General features: G+C 39.3%; 2 protein-coding genes across 9 annotated transcripts in view; one reads left to right on the forward strand and one right to left on the reverse strand.

Annotated features, from left to right (window-relative positions):
• Positions 1-1,132, forward strand: part of LOC130909977 (epidermal growth factor receptor kinase substrate 8-like protein 1) — a 43,570-nt gene extending 42,438 nt beyond the window's left edge. For all 5 annotated transcript variants that reach the window (XM_057826955.1, XM_057826958.1, XM_057826957.1 and 2 more), the window contains 2 exons: positions 309-441; positions 516-1,132. In XM_057826955.1, coding sequence (XP_057682938.1) covers positions 309-441; positions 516-602 — 220 coding nt within the window. In that variant the 3' untranslated portion in view covers positions 603-1,132. The remainder of the gene's footprint in view (positions 1-308; positions 442-515) is intronic.
• A 3,198-nt stretch (positions 1,133-4,330) lies between these two features.
• Positions 4,331-19,866, reverse strand: luc7l (LUC7-like (S. cerevisiae)). 4 transcript variants are annotated; one of them, XM_057825386.1, is made up of 12 exons: positions 19,643-19,807; positions 15,114-15,184; positions 11,767-11,831; positions 11,583-11,677; positions 11,403-11,501; positions 11,198-11,308; positions 9,573-9,716; positions 9,332-9,508; positions 9,168-9,256; positions 9,063-9,092; positions 5,358-5,513; positions 4,331-5,294 (listed from the first exon to the last, which is right to left on the reverse strand). In XM_057825386.1, the coding sequence occupies exons 1-12, from the start codon at positions 19,643-19,645 to the stop codon at positions 5,180-5,182; spliced, it is 1,155 nt and encodes a 384-aa protein (XP_057681369.1). In that variant the 5' UTR covers positions 19,646-19,807; the 3' UTR covers positions 4,331-5,179. The 4 variants fall into 4 exon arrangements, with proteins under 4 accessions (XP_057681369.1, XP_057681372.1, XP_057681371.1 ...); XM_057825389.1 differs by lacking the exon at positions 11,767-11,831 and having other exon boundaries at positions 19,643-19,850; XM_057825388.1 differs by having other exon boundaries at positions 11,583-14,792; positions 19,643-19,718.
• Between the last annotated feature and the right edge of the window lie 97 nt (positions 19,867-19,963).

Consider the following 19,963-nt stretch of genomic DNA (forward strand, 5'->3'; position numbering starts at 1 on the left):
CTCATGATTAACTCGCTCCTCACAGTCAAAATGGATTGGACGTTTTCATGAATTTTGCACCCAAAAATGTACCAAAAAAAAAAAATATATAGATTTCACGCTAAATTTTGAGTTTTTTTCTCGGTTTTGAATATTAGCTTTGCTGCCCTCTTGTGGTACCTATAGGCAAATACAACACTTTTGGGAATTTTTCACATACTGTATAAGTGAGGGTTCATCTCAGAGTGTATTTATATAATTCAATCCTATATTTCAAACTGCTTCATTACAATGCAAAATATCTCACCTGTTTTCTCGTTCCCCTCCAGGACGGTCAGCTGTTTGAGGGTCCTGACAGGCGCTCAGCTCTTCTCCCTCAGCAAGGACGAATTGCGCGAAGTCATCCCGGAGGAAGGCGCTCGGGTCTACAGCCAGTTGGCGGTGCAGCGAGCACTCCTGGAGGTCACCCAAACTTTTTAAACCTCGACTCCATTCCCGTGTTTTTTTGGTCCTAATCATTTTATTCTTCTCATTAGGACGCTCGGAGAGCCACGGAGCTGGAGGCAGTGATGGAGAAGCAGAAAATGAAGGTGGATCTAAAATTGGAGAGCAGTACACTGTGAGCGGATGCATAACAGATGGACTATAGTGCATTATTATGAAGAGTATAATATATACGGTACATACCTGCAAATAGCTGTGACGGAAGCTTCTGTGTGCCACAGTGTTGATTTGAACTTCATTTTTGTATTTAACGCAAGTACAAGACGCTAACTTATAGTTCTTTGTGTTGATTTTAGGTTCATGATAATATTACACTGGTAAAAATACGGTAATCTGATATGTAAACCTTTTTAATGTACAATTTTGCCCCTCAAAAATGATTTAAAAAAATACTAAAAGTATTGTAAGACAGTAAAATGCTCTGCTTGTAGTTGGAAATAACTTTCAATGTCATTTTTCTTTATGTATTCTTTCAATTAATCAAATGATGAATTAATTTTTTTCCACATTCGGCAAAATATTTGCATTAGCATTCAGGCTTGAATATTGCGTACATTACAGTATATAGTGCAATTTTATTTAAACACTGCAGAAAAGCTTTTCATGCAAGAAATGGCTAAAATGCAATAAAGATTTGAATATGGTTTGAGCATATGCGCTTTTTATTTTAAGATTTTAACCAGTGGTGGGAATTTCACGCATTACAATTAAATTGTGTAAAAAAAAATGCTTAATTTTCTTCCGCATTTTGGGTTTAAAGAAACACAAATTATATAGACAGTGGGGAGAACAAGTATTTGATACACTGCCAATGGGTTTTCCCATTAGCAATGTATCAAATACTTGTTCTCCCCACTGTATGCAGGGCCGGCCCAGGCCATTTGGGGGCCCTAAGCAAAATAATGCAAAGGGGCCCATATTTTTGGCCCACCATTTCGTCACAGTGTACTGTGAAACCCATTAATGCGATCCAACCCATACGTCCATATTTTGTATATTAATCAGATTTTGTTGCACTGCATACTTCAAACTTCTCACCCCAAATGATTGTCAGTACTTACAGTAGATAGCGCCAAACCTTTTTCTAAAAGAGGAAAGAAAGAAGTTAAGGAAGAACTTTTATTTTTTAAGCTTGTAATCAAGTATCAAAACGTACAAAAGTCAAATAAAGCAAACTGTAGTAAACAAAATAGAATATAAATTAAACAATTGCCAGTTTGGGGGCCCCCTAGTGGTCAGGGGCCCTATGCAACTGCATATTCTGCGTATAGGCTGGGCCGGCCCTGACTGTATGTATATAAAATCAAAATATTTACTACACTCCAGTTGAGGGCAACTGCAACATTAAACGCACACCAATTTAAATGACAAAATACATTTCGTTATCGCAAAAGCTAATATGCACTGAAACACCCCATTCAAGCGCTAAAGAATATTAGCATGGTTTTGCCTTATTTAACTCGAAAAAGAAACAATGTTAAAACGCAAACCCAACAACATTTCTATTACACTCACAGGTACAAATTATATCAACCACAAACTTAAAATAAGATATTAAGAAAGCGTTCTTCTTCCATTAAAGTCACAAATGCAGCAGGCGCTTGTCTTTGAGGTGCTGCCTCCCAGTGGTCATGATGCGCTAATACTTAGGTTGTTGTGTTCACTGCAATTTTTCTTTTAAAATGATATACTGTACACAGTATACCTCTTAAAGACCCTAAATTCTAAGTTAAAAAAAAAAAAAAAAAAAAAGATTCTTAATTTGTTGAAGTTAATCTTCATTTTTTTTATTTTTTAAGCACTTAGAAATACTTTTGTGGGAGAAAGAAAAAGTCCTGCAATGGCACTTTATGCTCTGTAACTATTCATATTTGGCCAGGGGCATCTTCTCTTTGCTATCGTCATGTAAATGTGATTAAATGGATTTTTAAAGTATTAACAATTATCACACCTGTGTATATTTAATTCAGTCGTTGACTAAACTATTTTTCGAATATATGTGTTTGGGATATTATTGTGCGATTAATACAGAATTACTCATTACAAAGTCACTTATTAGAGAAGTTTAATTAAATCAAGTGCCTCCCCTAGTGTTTCGATCGGAATTAGGAGTCGGTCTTGAGTATTGCATACAGTAAATGTGTAATGCTCATATTTAAAGTGCGTATGGCACCAAACAGCATGTTTATTTCATATTTCACGCAGTGTTTAATGCTCCTTAATGAAATGGACCCCTTGGATGTGTGTGGAAGCGATCGTTTTATATATTCAATTTTTGAATCACGTGCCATGAAAATGAGTGATTTTCAGCTCCAGTCTCGGGTTTAGGACGAATGCGAATGTGACAGCATCTCACAATACAGCATTGCTTTATGGTATGCAGATGGACTGCGGATTCAGCTGATTTTGCGGATTAATTCGTTTTTTTTCGCATCACATCAGCCAAACGGCTGCAGGCTTTTGTAGCTGCACCAGCGAGACGTGTGAGCCTTTTTACGTTTCAGAAAATTCCCGTTCACCCAGAGATCCGCCAAAATATTTTTTTGACGACTGTGGGACCATTGGATTTACGAGGAATTGAGTAAAAGTCGGGTTCTGTATTATGTCAAATACTCGGATTATGGTACACGTTTTAATACGGAGGTGGCTTGCATTTTGTGGCTGATTGTCCACAGAGAATGCCAATCGGCCGACAACCGGCAGCTTGTTTGAACACCCTCTATACTCTGCTTATTGCCCTATTCATGTGCCCGGTGATCTGTCAAATTTTCCACCGCATCAGAAATTATGGCCACGAATACAGCAATTACAAAGTAAACACTACAAACTTTCTAAATAAAGGACTTTTTACTTACGTCTGATCATGAACGACATGTAGAAAAGTTCTCCTCAGACACATCCTGCCATGTTAGCGGCACGCCGCTGTTTACGTCTTCGCCGTGTAGTAAAGCATTATTTTACGCCACCCATATTAGTCTTGACCATGTGGCAGCTCCGCGCTCCGTCGACGTCAGCCGGTTTGTCCGGCGGTACTCTCCAGCTGCTTCCCCGGCGAGCTCTCCTGTCCGTCCGCAGCAGGGGAACGAGCTGTAACTTGCTCGCAGCCAGGCGGGTTGCCGATCGGCAAAGACAACCGACAACTCCGCCGCCGTGTGACATGATCCAGGCTTGTTTTGTGTGATTTTAAGACTGAGACATCACTCGGTTCGGGTTAGCATGTCGGCTAGCTGTGGCGCCTCTTGGTTTGTTTACATTCTCCGAAGTCGGGGCAGGGAAATGACAAAAGCCGGACTAACTACGGTGGCATAAAATATTGTTCGGGAGGTGCAACAGTAAAGGTGAAGTCGACAGTTTTGACCATTATGGAATAATTTTGCCATGTCGTACTTGCAGTATTATTATTTCATATTCCATTTCACGCAAGACTTATTTGTCATGACCATACCGTTAATTTAGCAATTGGGGAAAAATACTTGGATAAAAAGAACATCCTGTAAAAATATTGGAGAGACTGAACCAATGACATTTTGCGGCTCTCTTCGTCGCATTTTCCTCATTCAGAATAATTCCCCCTCAATGGGATTAATTCTAAATCTGATGAAACCATGACCCTGCCGGCGTCATCCTCCTGTTGGGGACGCTAGAGCCCTATAATGGTAGGCGTGGCTAAACAGCCGATGAAAAGACTAATTTCTCGTCATCTGCGCTTTGCCAAATTGTTGTATGTAGTCGAATCGTCTCAAAATATGATTCGAATTCACATAATAATGCTATTTAAAAAAAAAAAAAAAGTATCCTCTTGTACCCACTTTAAAGGGTTTACATGCAAATAACAAGACAAAAAAAATGCAATCAAGATTTTAATATGGTTTCATTGAGAATATTTTTTGGGGGGGTGAATGAATCCCAGATGACATTTCATGTAAGGCGACAATCTGCATTTAATTACAAAGCAATTCAGCCCATTTTCTTTTTCAATACGGCATGTACAAATTTTTTGCTTCTTTTCCCAACACGACCCTCCCCCACACACAAAAAAATGTATAAATGAACTTTAACAAAAATGAACTCTTTCAAGCGAGATTGACGATGATAGACGTCCCATCATGTCGCTCATCATCCTTCTGCTGTGAATTTAAATGAGTATTTAGTGGGCGTCCAATCCAATTGAAGTGGGAGAGTTGACAGTGAATTATTGAAACGGATTGGACGTCTAGAGCCGTCAACGGCATCCAAACTATTGCTGTGTCCATTGCTAACATGTACTGTAAAATACCATCGTTCATGACTGACTGTTACTCACAGTCAAAATGATTTGGACGACTATCTCCGTCAATGGCAACCAATGAGACAACTTGCAAACATTTCCACCGAATTATTTTTCTACATATAGAAGCCTACCCCACCAAAAAACATGGCTGACATACGGGGAAATTTAAGAGCTTTTCTAAGACTGAACAAACCAAACACAAGGAACAAAACCACGCTGGTTTTATACAAACGATTAAATAAAATATTCACAAATTCCTCCTCTCGTTTATTGGATAAAGAAAAGCCACCATATCACAAATTTGTGAGAAACAGTAGCTTGATAAACTTTTTTTTTTTTTTTTTTTACTTAAGAAGTTTCAGGTGGGTTAATGCAAAGAAAAGAGGAATCTAACCAAAACAAAAATGGCGGATGCGGTGGGGACCTTCACGGGTCTTCTCTGTCGTCCCCCCTGCGAGAGTCCGACCTGCCGTTGACGCCGTCCCGCCGCTCGCGTCCCTGCGATCTGTCCCTGGAAGAACGTTCGCGGTCTCTGGATGACCTAAGAAGCAAGGTGGTTAACTTTTCGACTTCTTGACCGAATCGACGGAATAAATGCGCGTACTTATGTCTAGAGCTCTGCTCACGGCTGTGACGGTGGCCTCGGCTTCGGGAGCGTGAACGCTGACGCCGCTTCCTGTCGCGAGATCGGGAGCGCGAACGGCGCTTGTCTCGCGACGAGGAGCGCGAGCGACGCCTCCTTCGCTCGCGGGAACGAGACCTAAAGGGTAAAGGGATGATGAATAAAATATAAAAATATTTTCAGGATATATTTTTAGGAATTGGCCAGCTTTGGGCGCATGCAGACATTGGATCAATGCCGGTTTAGGCCCAAGTGTGTCCAATTTGCTGTCGGAGGGCCAAATTCGGGCCCGCCTCATCATATTATGTGGTCCACAAAAGCAAATTACGCGCATTGACTTGATGTTTCCCACTGAAATGAAATTTCAATTAAGCTTCTGTCATCTTTAATGCAAGATTGAGCATTGATGCAGTTTTTCTTTTGTATTAAAAATACATTAAAAATGAAAGTTTTCTTTTATTACAAAACTAAATTTTAATTTAGATTCTGTAGTCTTCCATAAAAGAGACAAAAGACAAAAGAAATATGTACTGTTTAAATTTAACATATTCTTCAAATATTTTGTTTTTCCATTTTACAGAAAAGATGTCAAACAGAATATTTAGTTTGTTCAGTTTATTTTTTAATAAGTTTTTTTTGGTGTAAATTTAAATAAAAAGCACTCAATGACAAGCCAGTCCCCCCCCCCCTCGATTAAAAATAAAGGGTATATTTACTGTTGTCCCTTTTTGATGTTTTTAATTTTAAAAGAATAAACACAATATTTGCTATTAACACATTGCCTGCCATTGACAATGACAGACGTCCATTTAATATAAACTGTAAAGACGCTCATGTTTACAAATTAAGAGGCTCAAAAATGAAAAAAATATTTGGTCCATTTTAAGGTCAATAATGTCTTAAAACAATTCACCAACTGTCCAATTTCGTCCAATGTTTATGCACCAGTCAATGAATTAAAGGGAACCTCGGACTTAAAGCCTTGTAGGCTCTAATAAGCCACAATTGTTCTCTTTTACCAAAATATGTTATTAGACGCACATTAAGTATTGCCATTGTTTTAAAAATCTATAGTATTTAGTACATGTTTTGACCTTCAGAAAGCGCCATGTTTGATGCGCGCAATGGACGCTCAGTGTGATAACGTAGTAGGCCTGGACTGAGAGAAGGCTGTGCTAGCTAGCAAGCAAAGCTAGTATGGTGACTGGGATAATTTTGTCACATTCTGCTGCTGGTCAGATTGTTTTGATACAGAGCTCTGGGATAAACTCCCGACGTCGTATCTGCATCCAATTCCATTTTATCAGCAGTGTCTTTAAACCGATCCTAGGCAGGTTGCTGACTTGCTGCCATTTGACAGTTTGTATTCTCGATCCCTTCGTTGCTTGCCTTGGTTTTTTTACGCGGCTAGTTGTCCGACACATGCGCACATCAGATCAAAGCCTAAGTGCTAACTATTTGTTTTTATTAAGTCTTTTATTACCTTTTCATTGCCTCAAAATACTTTTTGCATGTTTCCCTCTCATACTTTTAAGCTTTGTTTTCTTGTGGTAGCTTGACCACATTGTCACGTAGCGCCTTTAAACCACCCTTATTTGATATTACTACGTTTAAGTATTTTCTTAAGTCACCTTTAGTATGTTCTGCCTGTAAACAAAACAAGGTGAAAGTGCACGGTAGTACTTTGGGTGTCAAATTCGCCTCTTGTTTCGCCAGTGTAGCCCATTTTGGCAGAACACTCCCCCCCCCCCCACTCTCGTCTCATCCAGTCTTTCCTGTTCATTTTGCATTTGCTGCTTGTTTTGTGAAATATCGACAAAGCTTTTATGCTCATTAATGTTTCTCTCGGGTTTAAATTGAAAGGGTTGAACAGATGATGTTTATGTCGCTAGAGTCGTACTCCGGAAGCGTAACCGTGTGACGTCACCGCCCTGCGATGCCAACAACAATGGCGACCTAAACTAATTTTACAAATTGAATAAAAACTGAATCATCAAGAGGGGTTTCAATATCAAATTATTTTAACTCATGATAATGTTTATCTTTTAAGAACTACAAGTCTTTCTGTGGATCCATTTAAAAAATAAACTGATTATTTGCTATTAACACATTGCCTGCCATTCACAATGACAGACGTCCATTTATTATAAACTGTAAAGACTGGCTGTAAACGCTCATGTTAACGAATTAAGAGGCTAAAAAATGAAAAAAATAAATATTTGGACCATTTTTAGGCCAATAATGTCTTAAAACAATTCACCAACTGTCCAATTTCATTTTATATCGCTTAGTCAATCGTGGCAGCACTAGTTGGCAAACATAAGGGCTCTCGGAAGGAAACCAGAACTTTGAACTAAAGCTGCAACTCATGATTATTTTCATAATCGATTAATTGGACGATTGATTAAAGAAATTTCACTTTTTACATTAACCTTCACAATTTACCTTGAAGTTGTTTTAGGCATGTTGTAAGTAACAACGAAGACAAAATGGGTGAATATTTCCTTCAAAAATACTATTTTAGTAGAGCGCCTGACTTACCTGTAGTCTACAACTGTATCGGTTATCATATTCGTTCGCAATTAATATATTAATCGATTTCAATTAATTAGTTGTTGAAGCCTTAGTTATTAAGAAGCTAGTTTAGACAGTAAGATGTCCGAAAATTGGCAAAAATGTAAATTGATGTTTTCCAAAGTAAAATTTTGTACGCGTTAACAAAAATATAATGAACAAATCTGATATTTAAAACAGAGAAATTAAATGTGTGCAATCATTTCAAGCATTTAGTCAAGTTTATGGTCAAGAAAGTCCGAAACGATTTATTGGTTATCAAAATAGTTGTCGATTAATTTGCTAATCGATTAGTTGTCGATTCATTGATTAATTGTTGCCCCTCAAGATATGGCCATAAAATACATGTCCGTCCCTTTAAAGCAACACTTGGTAACTTTTCAGTTTTGGTCGATTTTAGCGACGCCGGTGGACAAACGTGGTGTGTTTTTGCCTTAAGGAAGACTGAGTTTCCCATGAGGCCCAGCGCACACCCGCACAATGTCGTAAAATCACGATCTCCCTGTCGCCTGCAGATGGATTAAATGACATTTTGGCTTACAGCGGCTGTGTAATAAGGTAATGAATCCAGTTGTGGCTAAACAATAGCATATGACAGTTGGCAACCGTGTGGCTAAACACCCCCACCCGAACTCTTCAGCGTTAACGACATGGGGGGTTGGAGGGTGAGGGGTGTCACGTCAGCAAGTGAAAGCAGGGCAAATGTTTACTCTTCAGTATCCTGGTAGCCTCCTTTTTTTTCGTCTTCAGACAAAACTTTTTGTCTCTTTTGCTGCTCTGCCATCTTTGCAGAATTTGCGCGAAAGCGTTCGCATAGACTTCCTTCTTTATAATGAATGAGAAAAGGGACGTATGCCGTACGGCAGTCAGCACATTTGTATTTTTTTTGTGTGGCAGGTTCCTGCCACCCTCCTCAAAGTTAGTTAGTGCCGGTGAAAGCTATACAGACCCCCCCCTCAAGATATAAAAGAGGTGTCATTCAACTAGTTATCAGTCGACATACCACAAATGTTATGAAAATATTTTACAATGGTTGAAAAGTTACCTTGCGTTGCTTTTAAGATGAAATTTAAAAAAAAAATGTTTGAGACAGGTTCAAGTAAGACTTAATACCGTTTATGCTCTCTGCTGCGGGATCTCGTCCTGTGAAGAGAAGAGATAACGTCACTAAAAATATTTGACTTTCTGCATTCGTATTCTCTATGCGAGAACACTTACCGCTTTTTCATCTTCTCCTCCTTCTCTCGTTCTTCCCGCCTCTTAAGGCGATCCTGGTTTCGTTTCTCCTGCTTTTCCACAACCGTTTTCTGACCAGGAAAGATGATGTCACTTTATGAACTCCGTTGATGGCAAGAGACTGAATGAATGAGTTACCGCCTCACCTTAAGATTGTCAAGCTTCTCTCGGATTAGGATGAAGCCCAAGTGGAGCTTGCCACCGAAGTGGTCGGCCAGACGTCGGTCGTTGTCGTGGAGACCCAAATAAGCCGAGCAAACCTCGCAAACGCGCAATTTTTGCTGCTGGTAACTCGACGCCGGCATAGAGTTTCTGTATTCCTCCTGGAAGAAGACGTGAAGCCATGAAGAACTGTGAGGAAGTGAAGGACTCAGCGCTGGAGCTTACCTCAGCTTCCCTCTTCCTGCTGCGGACCTTCTCCACCTCGTGCAGGACCTTTTGGGATTCGTCCACATTTCCCTCGGCGCCGAGTTGCTCGGCCTTAGCAAGGAGCTTTCCGATTTCCTCGTTCAGCTCGTGGACCTTCTCTGCCTGCGGTGCAAGTTTAACGCTTAGATCATCTGACACTAATAAAACCAGAGTTAACTCATAAATTAACCCAATGTATTATTTAAGACGAACTGCCAAGAGCTCATGTGATTATAATCAAGCAATAGCATCAGAGCAGCGAGGAAAACAATTCCTAGGGATAGGGGCTAGGGATCGCGTCATTTTTCAGAGGATCAGAATCGGGTGAAAAGGATCGAGTTTTTAATTTAAAAAAATATACTTCCGTTTTTCTGCTCCATGCTCATACAGCTTCACTCTCCCTCCTGCTGCTTTTCTTAGTAAGCAATGCACTGCGAGTTTTGCTTGTCAAATTTAACAATGATTGACTGGTGTTGAAGCTTTGATCTTGCCAGAGAAGCTTGGCATCGCTACCTTCAAAGACTCCGAATGTGTTAATCATCGTTTAGCTTGTTAAACACTAGTGTGCTGTGGCAACTTTGTGTGTGTGCAGGTGTGTCTGTGTGCGCGACTGTTCTCAGCAGTAAGTGGATTTGAGTGGATTCAATGAAGCATTTAATAAAGACAAGCATTTTTCTATGTTATTCTTGTTCAAAAATAATTCGCATTATGAAGGCGGCAGAGTAACATGTTTAAAAACTTTTTCTTTTTTTTTAATGGAACAACACTTTTTTTCCCCGGAGAGCTATTTATTTAACCTTTTATTCAACTTTATAGTCTAGGAAATTCAGACACTTCTGGAGCTATTATTTTTTATTTGTATGATTCAAATGTGCTTTAGGCATTTTGATGAAGTTCAGTGCTTGCATTATTCAAATTTTTAAAACCATTTTTTAACAGTTTTACCGCAAATGAATATCGGCTCCACAAGACTGTTATCGGCCCCTCTAACTACTAATAATCTCTATCGGTCCTAAAAACTCATATCGTCAATCTCTACTTTTGAATGTCACTTTGAACTAATCTAATGCCCATGCCTGAGTGCAGATAGTTTGACACAGACAAATTGTAAGTGCAAGACTTGTCCGATAGTGACTTTTTAACCAATATCCCGATATTTTCCAACTCCAACAATCAGGTACAGATATCAGAGATATGCGGTCGTGGACTTAACATATTATGACTAATTGCATTGTTATGCCCCACCAGATTGTTTAATAATGATAAATGTAACAACTTCAATATTTTACAAAAAACATTCTGTGAAAAATAAGAACTTCAACAGACCTTCAATAATTTCCCAAACGATATATGTAATAGTTGTATTGCCATATCGTGTGATCGTTATCATGAGCCTTGCATGGCAAATTGTATTGTAACGTACCTAAAGCTTCCCACGCCTAATTGCAGCTCAACTGATCAGTTATTTAGAATCAGTGCTACCAAAAAAATTTTAGATTTTATTAGATTGTATGAAAAGAGAGGATGCTGTGCGATTAATCTTTATTTTTTTTCCGAAATCATTGTCCAACGCAAGTATTTCCACTTTTTGAATTTAAACAGACCTTGGCCGCCACTTCTGCACTGATCTCTTCTTGAGTTTCCGCCAAGCGTTTCTTGGCCACTTCCGTCCTGCGGTCACAGTCTGCGATGAAAGACTCCAAGTGGTCCACCGCCTTTAAAACAGTGTCACGAGTCAGTGACTTAACCAATTCCCTATAGTCTCCCACGGATTTTGTTGGATTTATGGCTGTTAATAATAAGACTTACGTCCAGCTCAAAGAAGAGCTCTCGCTCCTTGGAAGCAATTTCATAGTCAGCTCGAAGCGCCAGGTCGTGGATCTTTGTGCACTCTCCCAGGTCCATTCGCTTTCAGACAGAACCACACAAGTACATTTAAACACTAACACCCGACAATGCTACGTTTAGTTCTCGGGAGCGGCGACGTACGGTTCCCGACAGGATGTCGTGTGGGCAGCAGTCCAGTAGGTGACTTTTGCAGACTCGCTCGTCCGAGTACTTGACCCTCTGCCGCGTCTCGTCCCCTGAAAGAGTTGGGAAGAAGTCCAGTGAGAAGGACCTCATGTATTGACCAGCAGGGGCCATACATGTGCTTTGCACTTATCTGACTGACATTTTGACAGCAGACGACTGTGTCGTGCCGGGTCGCAAGAACTGCGTTCAAAGACTCTGAGCCCACTGTTGAATAGTGGGGAGTAAATCAATAGAGCTTCTCGGTCATTAGTCCCGCACCGAGCTAGTCATAAGCCAATAATTCATAATTGGCGTACGTTTGAAGTTACATGAGACAACGCGTGATCTCATTGTGTGACTTACCCAGGCCTCAACTCTCACTTTAGCTTGTTTGAAGGCTCAGTGGCCTCTTTGCTAGCGTTGACCGTAATTTCTCATGTATAGTGCAGAAATCGCCCCACCAATTTGCTGGTGTTTTAATTGCTAATTGTCAAAACTTAAGCAAAATGGTCTCTGATAAAAATGGTTTGTCAGTCTGGGAATGGCCACATTTTCCACAGTCACTGATTTAGTTCCTTTCATTCATGTTAGTGCAATTGTTGCAGGTTTATTTGTGTAAAGCAGGCACTATTACAAAATTACACAGCGCAGACTTGCAGACAAGACCCCAAGGTAATCTAAAATATACTTTTTCCACAAATTTTTAGCTAAAAATGTCAAGATTGTTGCACTTTGTGCTTTGAATTAAATAGAGGAATCTGGTCAATTGCCATTGATTTTTAATTTTATTTGAATTGTCTTGGTCTCAACTTACTTGACTATTGTTTTCGTCTCAAATAATATTGTCTAAAGCAGGTACTATATAAATCTGTAAAAGAGTGCTGTACAATATGATATATATCGTCAAAACGAATCTAGACATTTTACACGTCTATCATTATCGTCATAAGTAGACCTGTTCCCGCAACGCACATTTTGGCCAGCAGAGCGCACAATTTGCACAGATTTGTTACTATTTTTATTCATTTATCTTTATTTTCCCCTCAGGCATGACAAATCCAAACAAACACACAGCATTTATATGTGTTTACAATGAATTCAACCTGAAAAGACACTGGTGGGATTCAAAATGGCGTTGTAGTCCTACCTATTGCTATCAAGATTTTCCTAATAGTTAGCAAATTTGCTCCCTCAGCCAACCTTTGTAAGCAATTGAAAATAGCGACCCATATAATTCGCACAGAACACACAATTCGTTCCAACATCAATACTACTTTATTACTAATGGTATTAAGCTAAATTAATATACAGTGGTAAATCTACTTACGAAATTAACTGGTTCTGGTAAGCTTCGTAACCTGAAAATTCTGGAAGTAGAGACGCATTTTCCATGTAAATGCCCTAATCCAGTGATCCCCAACCACCGGGCTGCGGACCAGGGGCCGGTCCGTGGCGCATTTGCTACCTGGCCGCTGAGCAATAATAAAACATTTGTTAATGACTGCAATCTGGCCTGTGACTGTGGCCTTGACGCATCAATACCCGGTCTACTCTACAGACTAATCCGAGTAAAGCTTTGTGTAGGTCGCCATCTAGTGGTTGGCCTCAAATACTGGTGTGTTTGAACACCGATAGCAGCCCAAAGCCTGTCAATGTAAACAGTAACTTTAGCTGCTGTTGACTTTATGCTGCGGGCGGCGACTTCTTTGGACAGCTTCTTTTATGGGGAAAAGACCACCTGCTGAGCCAGAAGAGGAGCCTACAACCAAGTCCATTCTGCATAATATGTGACATAATATGTGAATGCACTGTAAGCATCCTACCACATGGCGCACCGTATTGCTAAAGCCAAGAAATCTCATTATGCTTGCGACCACGGATATTTGCTGTCAAGTTTTAGTTTTAGTAGAGGCCACTGTTAAAGAAAGGTTGATTCAGTGCATGGTGAGTGAAATTTTCCCTGCATTTAATATTCATTTTTAGCCCTGTCGTGTTATTTAATATTTACTGTCATTTTTTTCCCCACACATTGCTGGTCCGCGAAAAAAAAAAGAAGCCTATATTACACCGGTCCGTGTTGCAAAAAAGGTTGGGGACTACTGACATAATCCATTCCAAGCTACCCAAAATTCAGACAAATCTTTTCTAATGCATAAAAATACATCACAACACATAACAAATACATGTTAAAATTAGAACACTGCACAATAAACATAAAATCAAAATTGTGAATAATGTAAAAACCCAGAAGAGTAAAGAATAAAAGTTAAGACACTCATCCAAAGCTGTCGGAACACGAAGGGTGAACGAAGAGGATACAATGCTAGCTAGGCAATAGCCAATGGGAGAGCAGCTACAAGTATGTTGCGCTCAGTAAAATCTGGGAGCTGAGAGTACCTGCCATACTGTATTTTTACCTTTCTTATCCTGAAATTTCTTTCGTAACAAGAGGCAATATTTTCCCATGAAGGCGTGTCTTAACCTGAAAATTCTGTATGTAGAGACGTTCGTAAGTAGAGGTACCACTGTGAATCAATTTTAAAAGTCGAACCACTAGTCATGTATTAAAAGACTTTAGATATCTTTAAATGAGTAGAAATTTGCATGCTACTGTGCTGCTTCTATTTACACTGGCCAGCTTGAAGTTGCAGCACTACTTGATACATTTAATGTGTAGAAGATTAGTTTCATGTCAATTCAAAAATGAGTGATAGAAAAACTGCCATAACTATTGTAATTTTTCACCAAGTATATCATGCCACATGAATACTGTGATGTAAAATGGCCCATGTCAAGACTTTTTCTAAATCGCACAGCCCCCCCCCCCCCCCCCATGGGCTGGTTGGTATGTCAAAACCGCCACAAAATCATACATTGTACAATGCGGCAACAGTTTCTGATTTCCCTCACGAATCACATGAACCTTAGTTTTTGCTTTCAGCAAAATAAATCGTCCCACACATGAGAAATTACGTCAAATAAGGTAAATAAGGTAACAAATGTAAATCAATGGGGGTATGTTTTCCGAGCCACTCACAGACATTAAAAAAACATTGACAGAAAGTAGGTTTATACACACTGCGATCTGCACCACATACTGTACCCTTCTGCATCTTCAAGCCCTCAGCTGCAGAATTTTAAACCGGCTGTGGGAAAGTTAAAATGGGAACAGTTTTCTTGCCAAACCTGCGGTAAGAAGTTGGGAGTCATACAAAAGTCAGAGCGAAAATGAGGTGTGTTATGTGTTTGTCTCTTCTGGGAAAAAAAATAAAAATTAAAAAAAGGATGTGTACTGGTTTGCTGAGAAGTGTTTTGTGTTTATTTTCATTCAGCGCGACCAGATGTTTTAGCACTACTCCAAATTGAGAAGCTAGCCATGTCAATATCATTTAAAAAAAAAAAAAAGAAAAAAGAAAAATTAAAAAAACAGGCTACAATGAGTTCCGAAAAGCAAACATACTGTTTGGATATTGATCATAACAGCTTTAAAAATTATGTGTGACTCACGGCTTGTTGAACATGAGGCTTTTCTGCAACTCCTTTGCAGATTGATGTAGGCTGGCAAAGATACACTGAACCTTAATGAATAAAATAAAGGGGCCACAATTGTTCAGTTTGTATGCAACATATGCATGGGAAGAATTTTGATGAGCATATTTCAACACACGCACGCACACATTCGCTCACACTGGAGATGATCCACAGAACTATACATGTCAGAAACCTCAGTTGTCATAGCGCTGCCCGTGTATGCTTTCAGCCTACTGTAGGACTCAACATTTTAGGTGGTTTATGTTTGTAACCAATAGGAGTCTCAAACACCAATTTCAACATGATATGATAGCGATTATTTGGATAATATTCCAAAGTCTGCCTTGACTCCTGGTCTCTGACAGTTCCTTATAAGCCTGGTGGGCTGGTGGGTTTTTCTTGCCCCAAAGCCAGTATACATATACATACATATACATATGCTGCAACGATAATTCGATTAATTCGAGTAATTCTATTAGAAAAAAAGATTCGAATTAAATTTTGCTGCTTCGAGTATTGTTTTAATTCAAGTGGCTTTGTAATGGTTTGTTTTGAAAGTGTTTGCATCGAGTTTTATTGATTTGGGTAGATACACTGCCCTCTAGTGGCAACAGCGAATATGGAATAATTCATTTCATATGGCTGAATCCAGCTGCTCCCTGTTAAGACCAACATAAGCCAAGTTTTTGCTTCAGCTATGTTTTTTTTTTTTAATATATCCGTAATTTAGTTTGTATGTATACTGAGCCGTTTTTTGGGGGAATATGTGTTTGAAACATTTCTTAAGAGCATTGTAAAGTTAGCATTTTATAGCATTTAAGCTAGCAGACTTTTGCTATGTAAGTTAGCCAATTGTTCTTTAGTTGTACTCAGGTTAATTCATCTTTAGGGCTGTCAAAATTGTCGCGTTAACGGGCGGTAATTAATTTTTTAAATTAATCACGTTAAAATATTTGACGCAATTAACACACATGCCCCGCTCAAACAGATTAAAATGGTCATGTGCACTTGTTACTTGCGTTTTTTTTTTTTTTTTTTTAGTTTTGTCGCCCTCTGCTGGCGATTGGGTGCGACTAATTTTATGGGTTCAGCACCATGAAAATTGTGTAATTATTGACATTAACAATGTCAAGCTACTAGTTTATTTTTTGATTGAAAATTTTACAAATTTTATTAAAACGAAAACATTAAGAGGGGTTTTAATATAAAATTTCTATAACTTGGACTAACATTTATCTTTTAAGAACTACAAGTCTTTCTATCCATGGATCGCTTTAACAGAATGTTAATGTTATCTTGTTGATTTATTGTTATAATAAACAAATACAGTACTTATGTACAGTATGTTGAATGTATATATCCGTCTTATCTTTCCATTCCAACAATAATTTACAGAAAAATATGGCATATTTTATAGATGGTTTGAATTGCGATTAATTACAATTTTTTAAGCTGTGATTAACTTGATTAAAAATTTTAATCGTTTGACACCCCTATTAATCTGATCACAATGCTATCTTGTAACTGTCAATGATAACGATGATGATGACAATAAAGAATACAACGGATCCTCATTTGTTTATTTTTTTATACCATTTGAGGCTCGGCTTATGTATTTTAATTTTGTTCCTTACCCGATTACTCGATTATTCAAATTAACTAGCTCATCGATTAATCGACTTCTAAAATAATCGCTAGCTGCAGCCCTAAAGTTCCAAACAGGTTACACTACGGTTTACAGTACTTCCTCTTCTTCAGGGAGTGTTGCGTATTATTGAGTATAAAACATATATTTTTGCTTCTTTTGGCAATACCGTTGCATTTCTGGATTATTTTGTTACTTTTTAGCCCTTAAAAAATATTTTTGTTCTTTTAAATTGAAAACAATCATTTCCAGCAGATTCCGATTGTCTGAAAAGATTTGCCTGATTTCAGATTACGTGATTGGATCGGGGATATCCTTAGTTAATTGTAATAACTCAAAATTCCCATCAACTTCACATATTTATAGTTTATTTTAACCGCCCCCCAAAAAAGTTTTATTAGGGAAATCCTGATGATTGACGCTTAATATCAAAATGACAGAAAAATATAGATTCACGGTTACAAATCGGAAACCAATACACTAATATTATTCTCGTTGTTAATAATGCGCACCTCAGTGGGAGTTTAACATTTTTGAAATATGTTACTTGCCTCTTAGTCTCTCAATGTATTTAAACTGTTATTTGACAAAAAAAAAAAAAAAAAAAAAAAAAAAAAAAGAAACACCAAGATTGTTATGTTTATCCGACTTCCGGCTGAAAATTTACGATGAGCCAAAAATGAAAAGATCTGATACTTTATTCAACTATTTAAAGTGCCTGTCACAGCATAAAAAATGTTTACTAGCATTATTATATGAATTAGAACCATATTTTGAGACGATTTGGCTATATACAACAATTTGGCAAAGCACAGATGACGAGAAATTCGTCTTTTAATCTGACGTTTAGCCCCGCCTGTCATTATAGTGCTCTCGCGTCCCCAGCTGGTTGATGACATCTGCAGGGTCACGATTTCATCTGATTTAGAATTTAGCCCAATGAGGGGGAAGATTCAGACCGAGGAAAATGCGACAGAGAGGACCAAAATGTCATGAGTGTTTCAATCTCTCTACGCCAATATTTTTCCAGGATATTCTTTTTATCTAAGTATTTTTCCCCCAATTGCTAAATAAATGGTATGGTCATGACAACTAACAGTCTCGTGCTAAATGGAATATGAAATGTTGAAAATGCATTTATTCAGTACGACGGCAAAATTACTGCATAATGGTAAAAAAATGCCGACTTCTTCCTCTCTCGAACGGTATTTTATGCCACCGTAGTCAGTCCGCCTCTTGTGATTTCCCTGCCCCGGCTTCGGAGAAGGAGGGAAGAGGTACACAAAACAGGAGGCTCGACAGCTAGCCAACATGCTAACCCGAACAGAGCAGCTTTTCCAAGTCTTATTCTCGCCTTTTGAAAAAGAAAAATCACACAAAAATACCCAGACTTCAGTCACACAAGGCGGCAGGGATGATTGTCTTCACCGATCAGCCAGCCCCCGGCAGCGTGCAAGTTACAGCTCGTCGTTCTACTGCGGCTCCGGCGGGCAGGCAGAGACGGGAATGAACGCCAAAAATAGCGCATTCGCGGTGGACAAACCGGCCAATGTCTGAGTTGGGGGCTGCCCGAGCCCAAGCCGAGGATAGTGGTCTATTGGCGGCCACATGAAGAGGACCGAGAGGGTGGAAGTGACCATGGTGTGTGACAAGCCGCCGGTCGAATGGCCTTTTCGGTGGACAAGGGGAATTGTCACCCACAAAATGCAAGCCACCTCCTTATTAAAACGTGTGCCATGATCCCAGTATTTGACATAATACAAAACACGTAGTTCACTCACTTCCTCGTCGGTCCAATGTTCCCACAGTTGTCGAACTTTTTTTGTGTCTGAGAAATTTTTGTTATCCAAAAAGGCTCCCAAACCTCTCCCTGGTGCAGCAACACAACCCTGCACATTGAGCTGGCGTGATGCGAAAAATAAACCAATTAATCCACAAAATCAGCTGAATCCGCAGTCCATCTGTATGCCATATGGCAATGGCTGTATTGTGAGATGGTGACCCGGCTTGCGTCACATTCGCATTCTTCCTCAATCCAGAAAGTCACTCATTTTCATGGCGCGAGATCCAAAAAATTGAATATATAAATAGATCGCTTTCACACACATCCAAGCCATCCATTTCATTCAGGAGCATAAAATACCGCGTGAAATATGAAATAAACATAATTTTTGCTGTCACAGGCACTTTAGCGTCTCGGTACTTTTTTCTTATTGTGCTTAACTTGTTTCAGTTCCATTGACGGCGCTAAACGTCCATTTCATTTGGACTAGGAGGGCTAGCAGTGAAATCGCAATGGTAGCTTAAGTGTAGTGAGACAAGGCTAACATGTACCGCACAGTAATACAAGTTTTCAAAACCATGATCCATGACACTTTTACTAAAAGTTATCCAAATCCATGGTCCATGCTAGCACTGTCAACTGCAGCTAGCAAGGTTGTTTTACATTAAAAAATTCTTATTCTTCTATCACGTTCAATGGCAGCCAATAAGTTAAAACACATTGAAATTATTTTGTGCACGAAAACCATGTAATAGCAACAAAATCGCTTAAAAATAAACGCTTTTACCTTAATTCCACACTGATGCCAGCTTTACAAGTGTTGAGTTTTATTAGCATGCGCGCCCAACTCGTTAAAAATAAGATGGAAATAACACTACCATGGTCAATAGTTGGTAAGTTTTGACAGCTAGTTAAAGTTAAATAATGTCCAAAATGGATACAAACATGAAACCGTGGCGTAGTAGGCAAATATTTATGAAGTGAGCCCTCCATTCCATTCACGCAGGCCTGTTCATCACAAGCCAGCCTCACCACTGGCTCCATCTTGGCTAGCGAGCTAATGCTACAGCGACTCACCATCCCTCGCCGTTCCCATGAGCTGGTCGAGCAAAGCTCTCATTTGAGCTTGGGCGGACATGCTTGCGGCCTCTCTCGTCGACGGCGCTCTTGGAAAAATGCAAGTAAGCGGCGAAAAATGGCGATTCCGAGTTAATTGTAGGAAGGAAAAATAGCGAATCGGTCGAGCATCGCCGATTTCTGACGTTGTCCTGCCTTCTTTTTTGTGTTAGTGGAAATTACGTCGAATCCTGTTTCAAAGTTCCGTTTCCCTGCTTTAAAAGGGGTGGCGAGTGTGTCGAAATGGACCAATCATAGCATACGACCGCAGGCGTATTAGCC

Source organism: Corythoichthys intestinalis, chromosome 21 (genome assembly GCF_030265065.1).
Source record: "Corythoichthys intestinalis isolate RoL2023-P3 chromosome 21, ASM3026506v1, whole genome shotgun sequence".
Taxonomy (NCBI): domain Eukaryota; kingdom Metazoa; phylum Chordata; class Actinopteri; order Syngnathiformes; family Syngnathidae; genus Corythoichthys; species Corythoichthys intestinalis.

Bases quoted from the DNA above. Each gene is read 5' to 3' on its own strand.
- luc7l (XM_057825386.1), bottom strand. The intron at 9,509-9,572 runs GTAAGCTCCAGC...GTCTTCTTCCAG, and splicing joins GCAGGAAGAGGGAAGCTGAG to GAGGAATACAGAAACTCTAT. The intron at 5,514-9,062 runs GTATTAAGTCTT...TTTACCCTTTAG, and splicing joins CGCAGCAGAGAGCATAAACG to GTCTCGTTCCCGCGAGCGAA.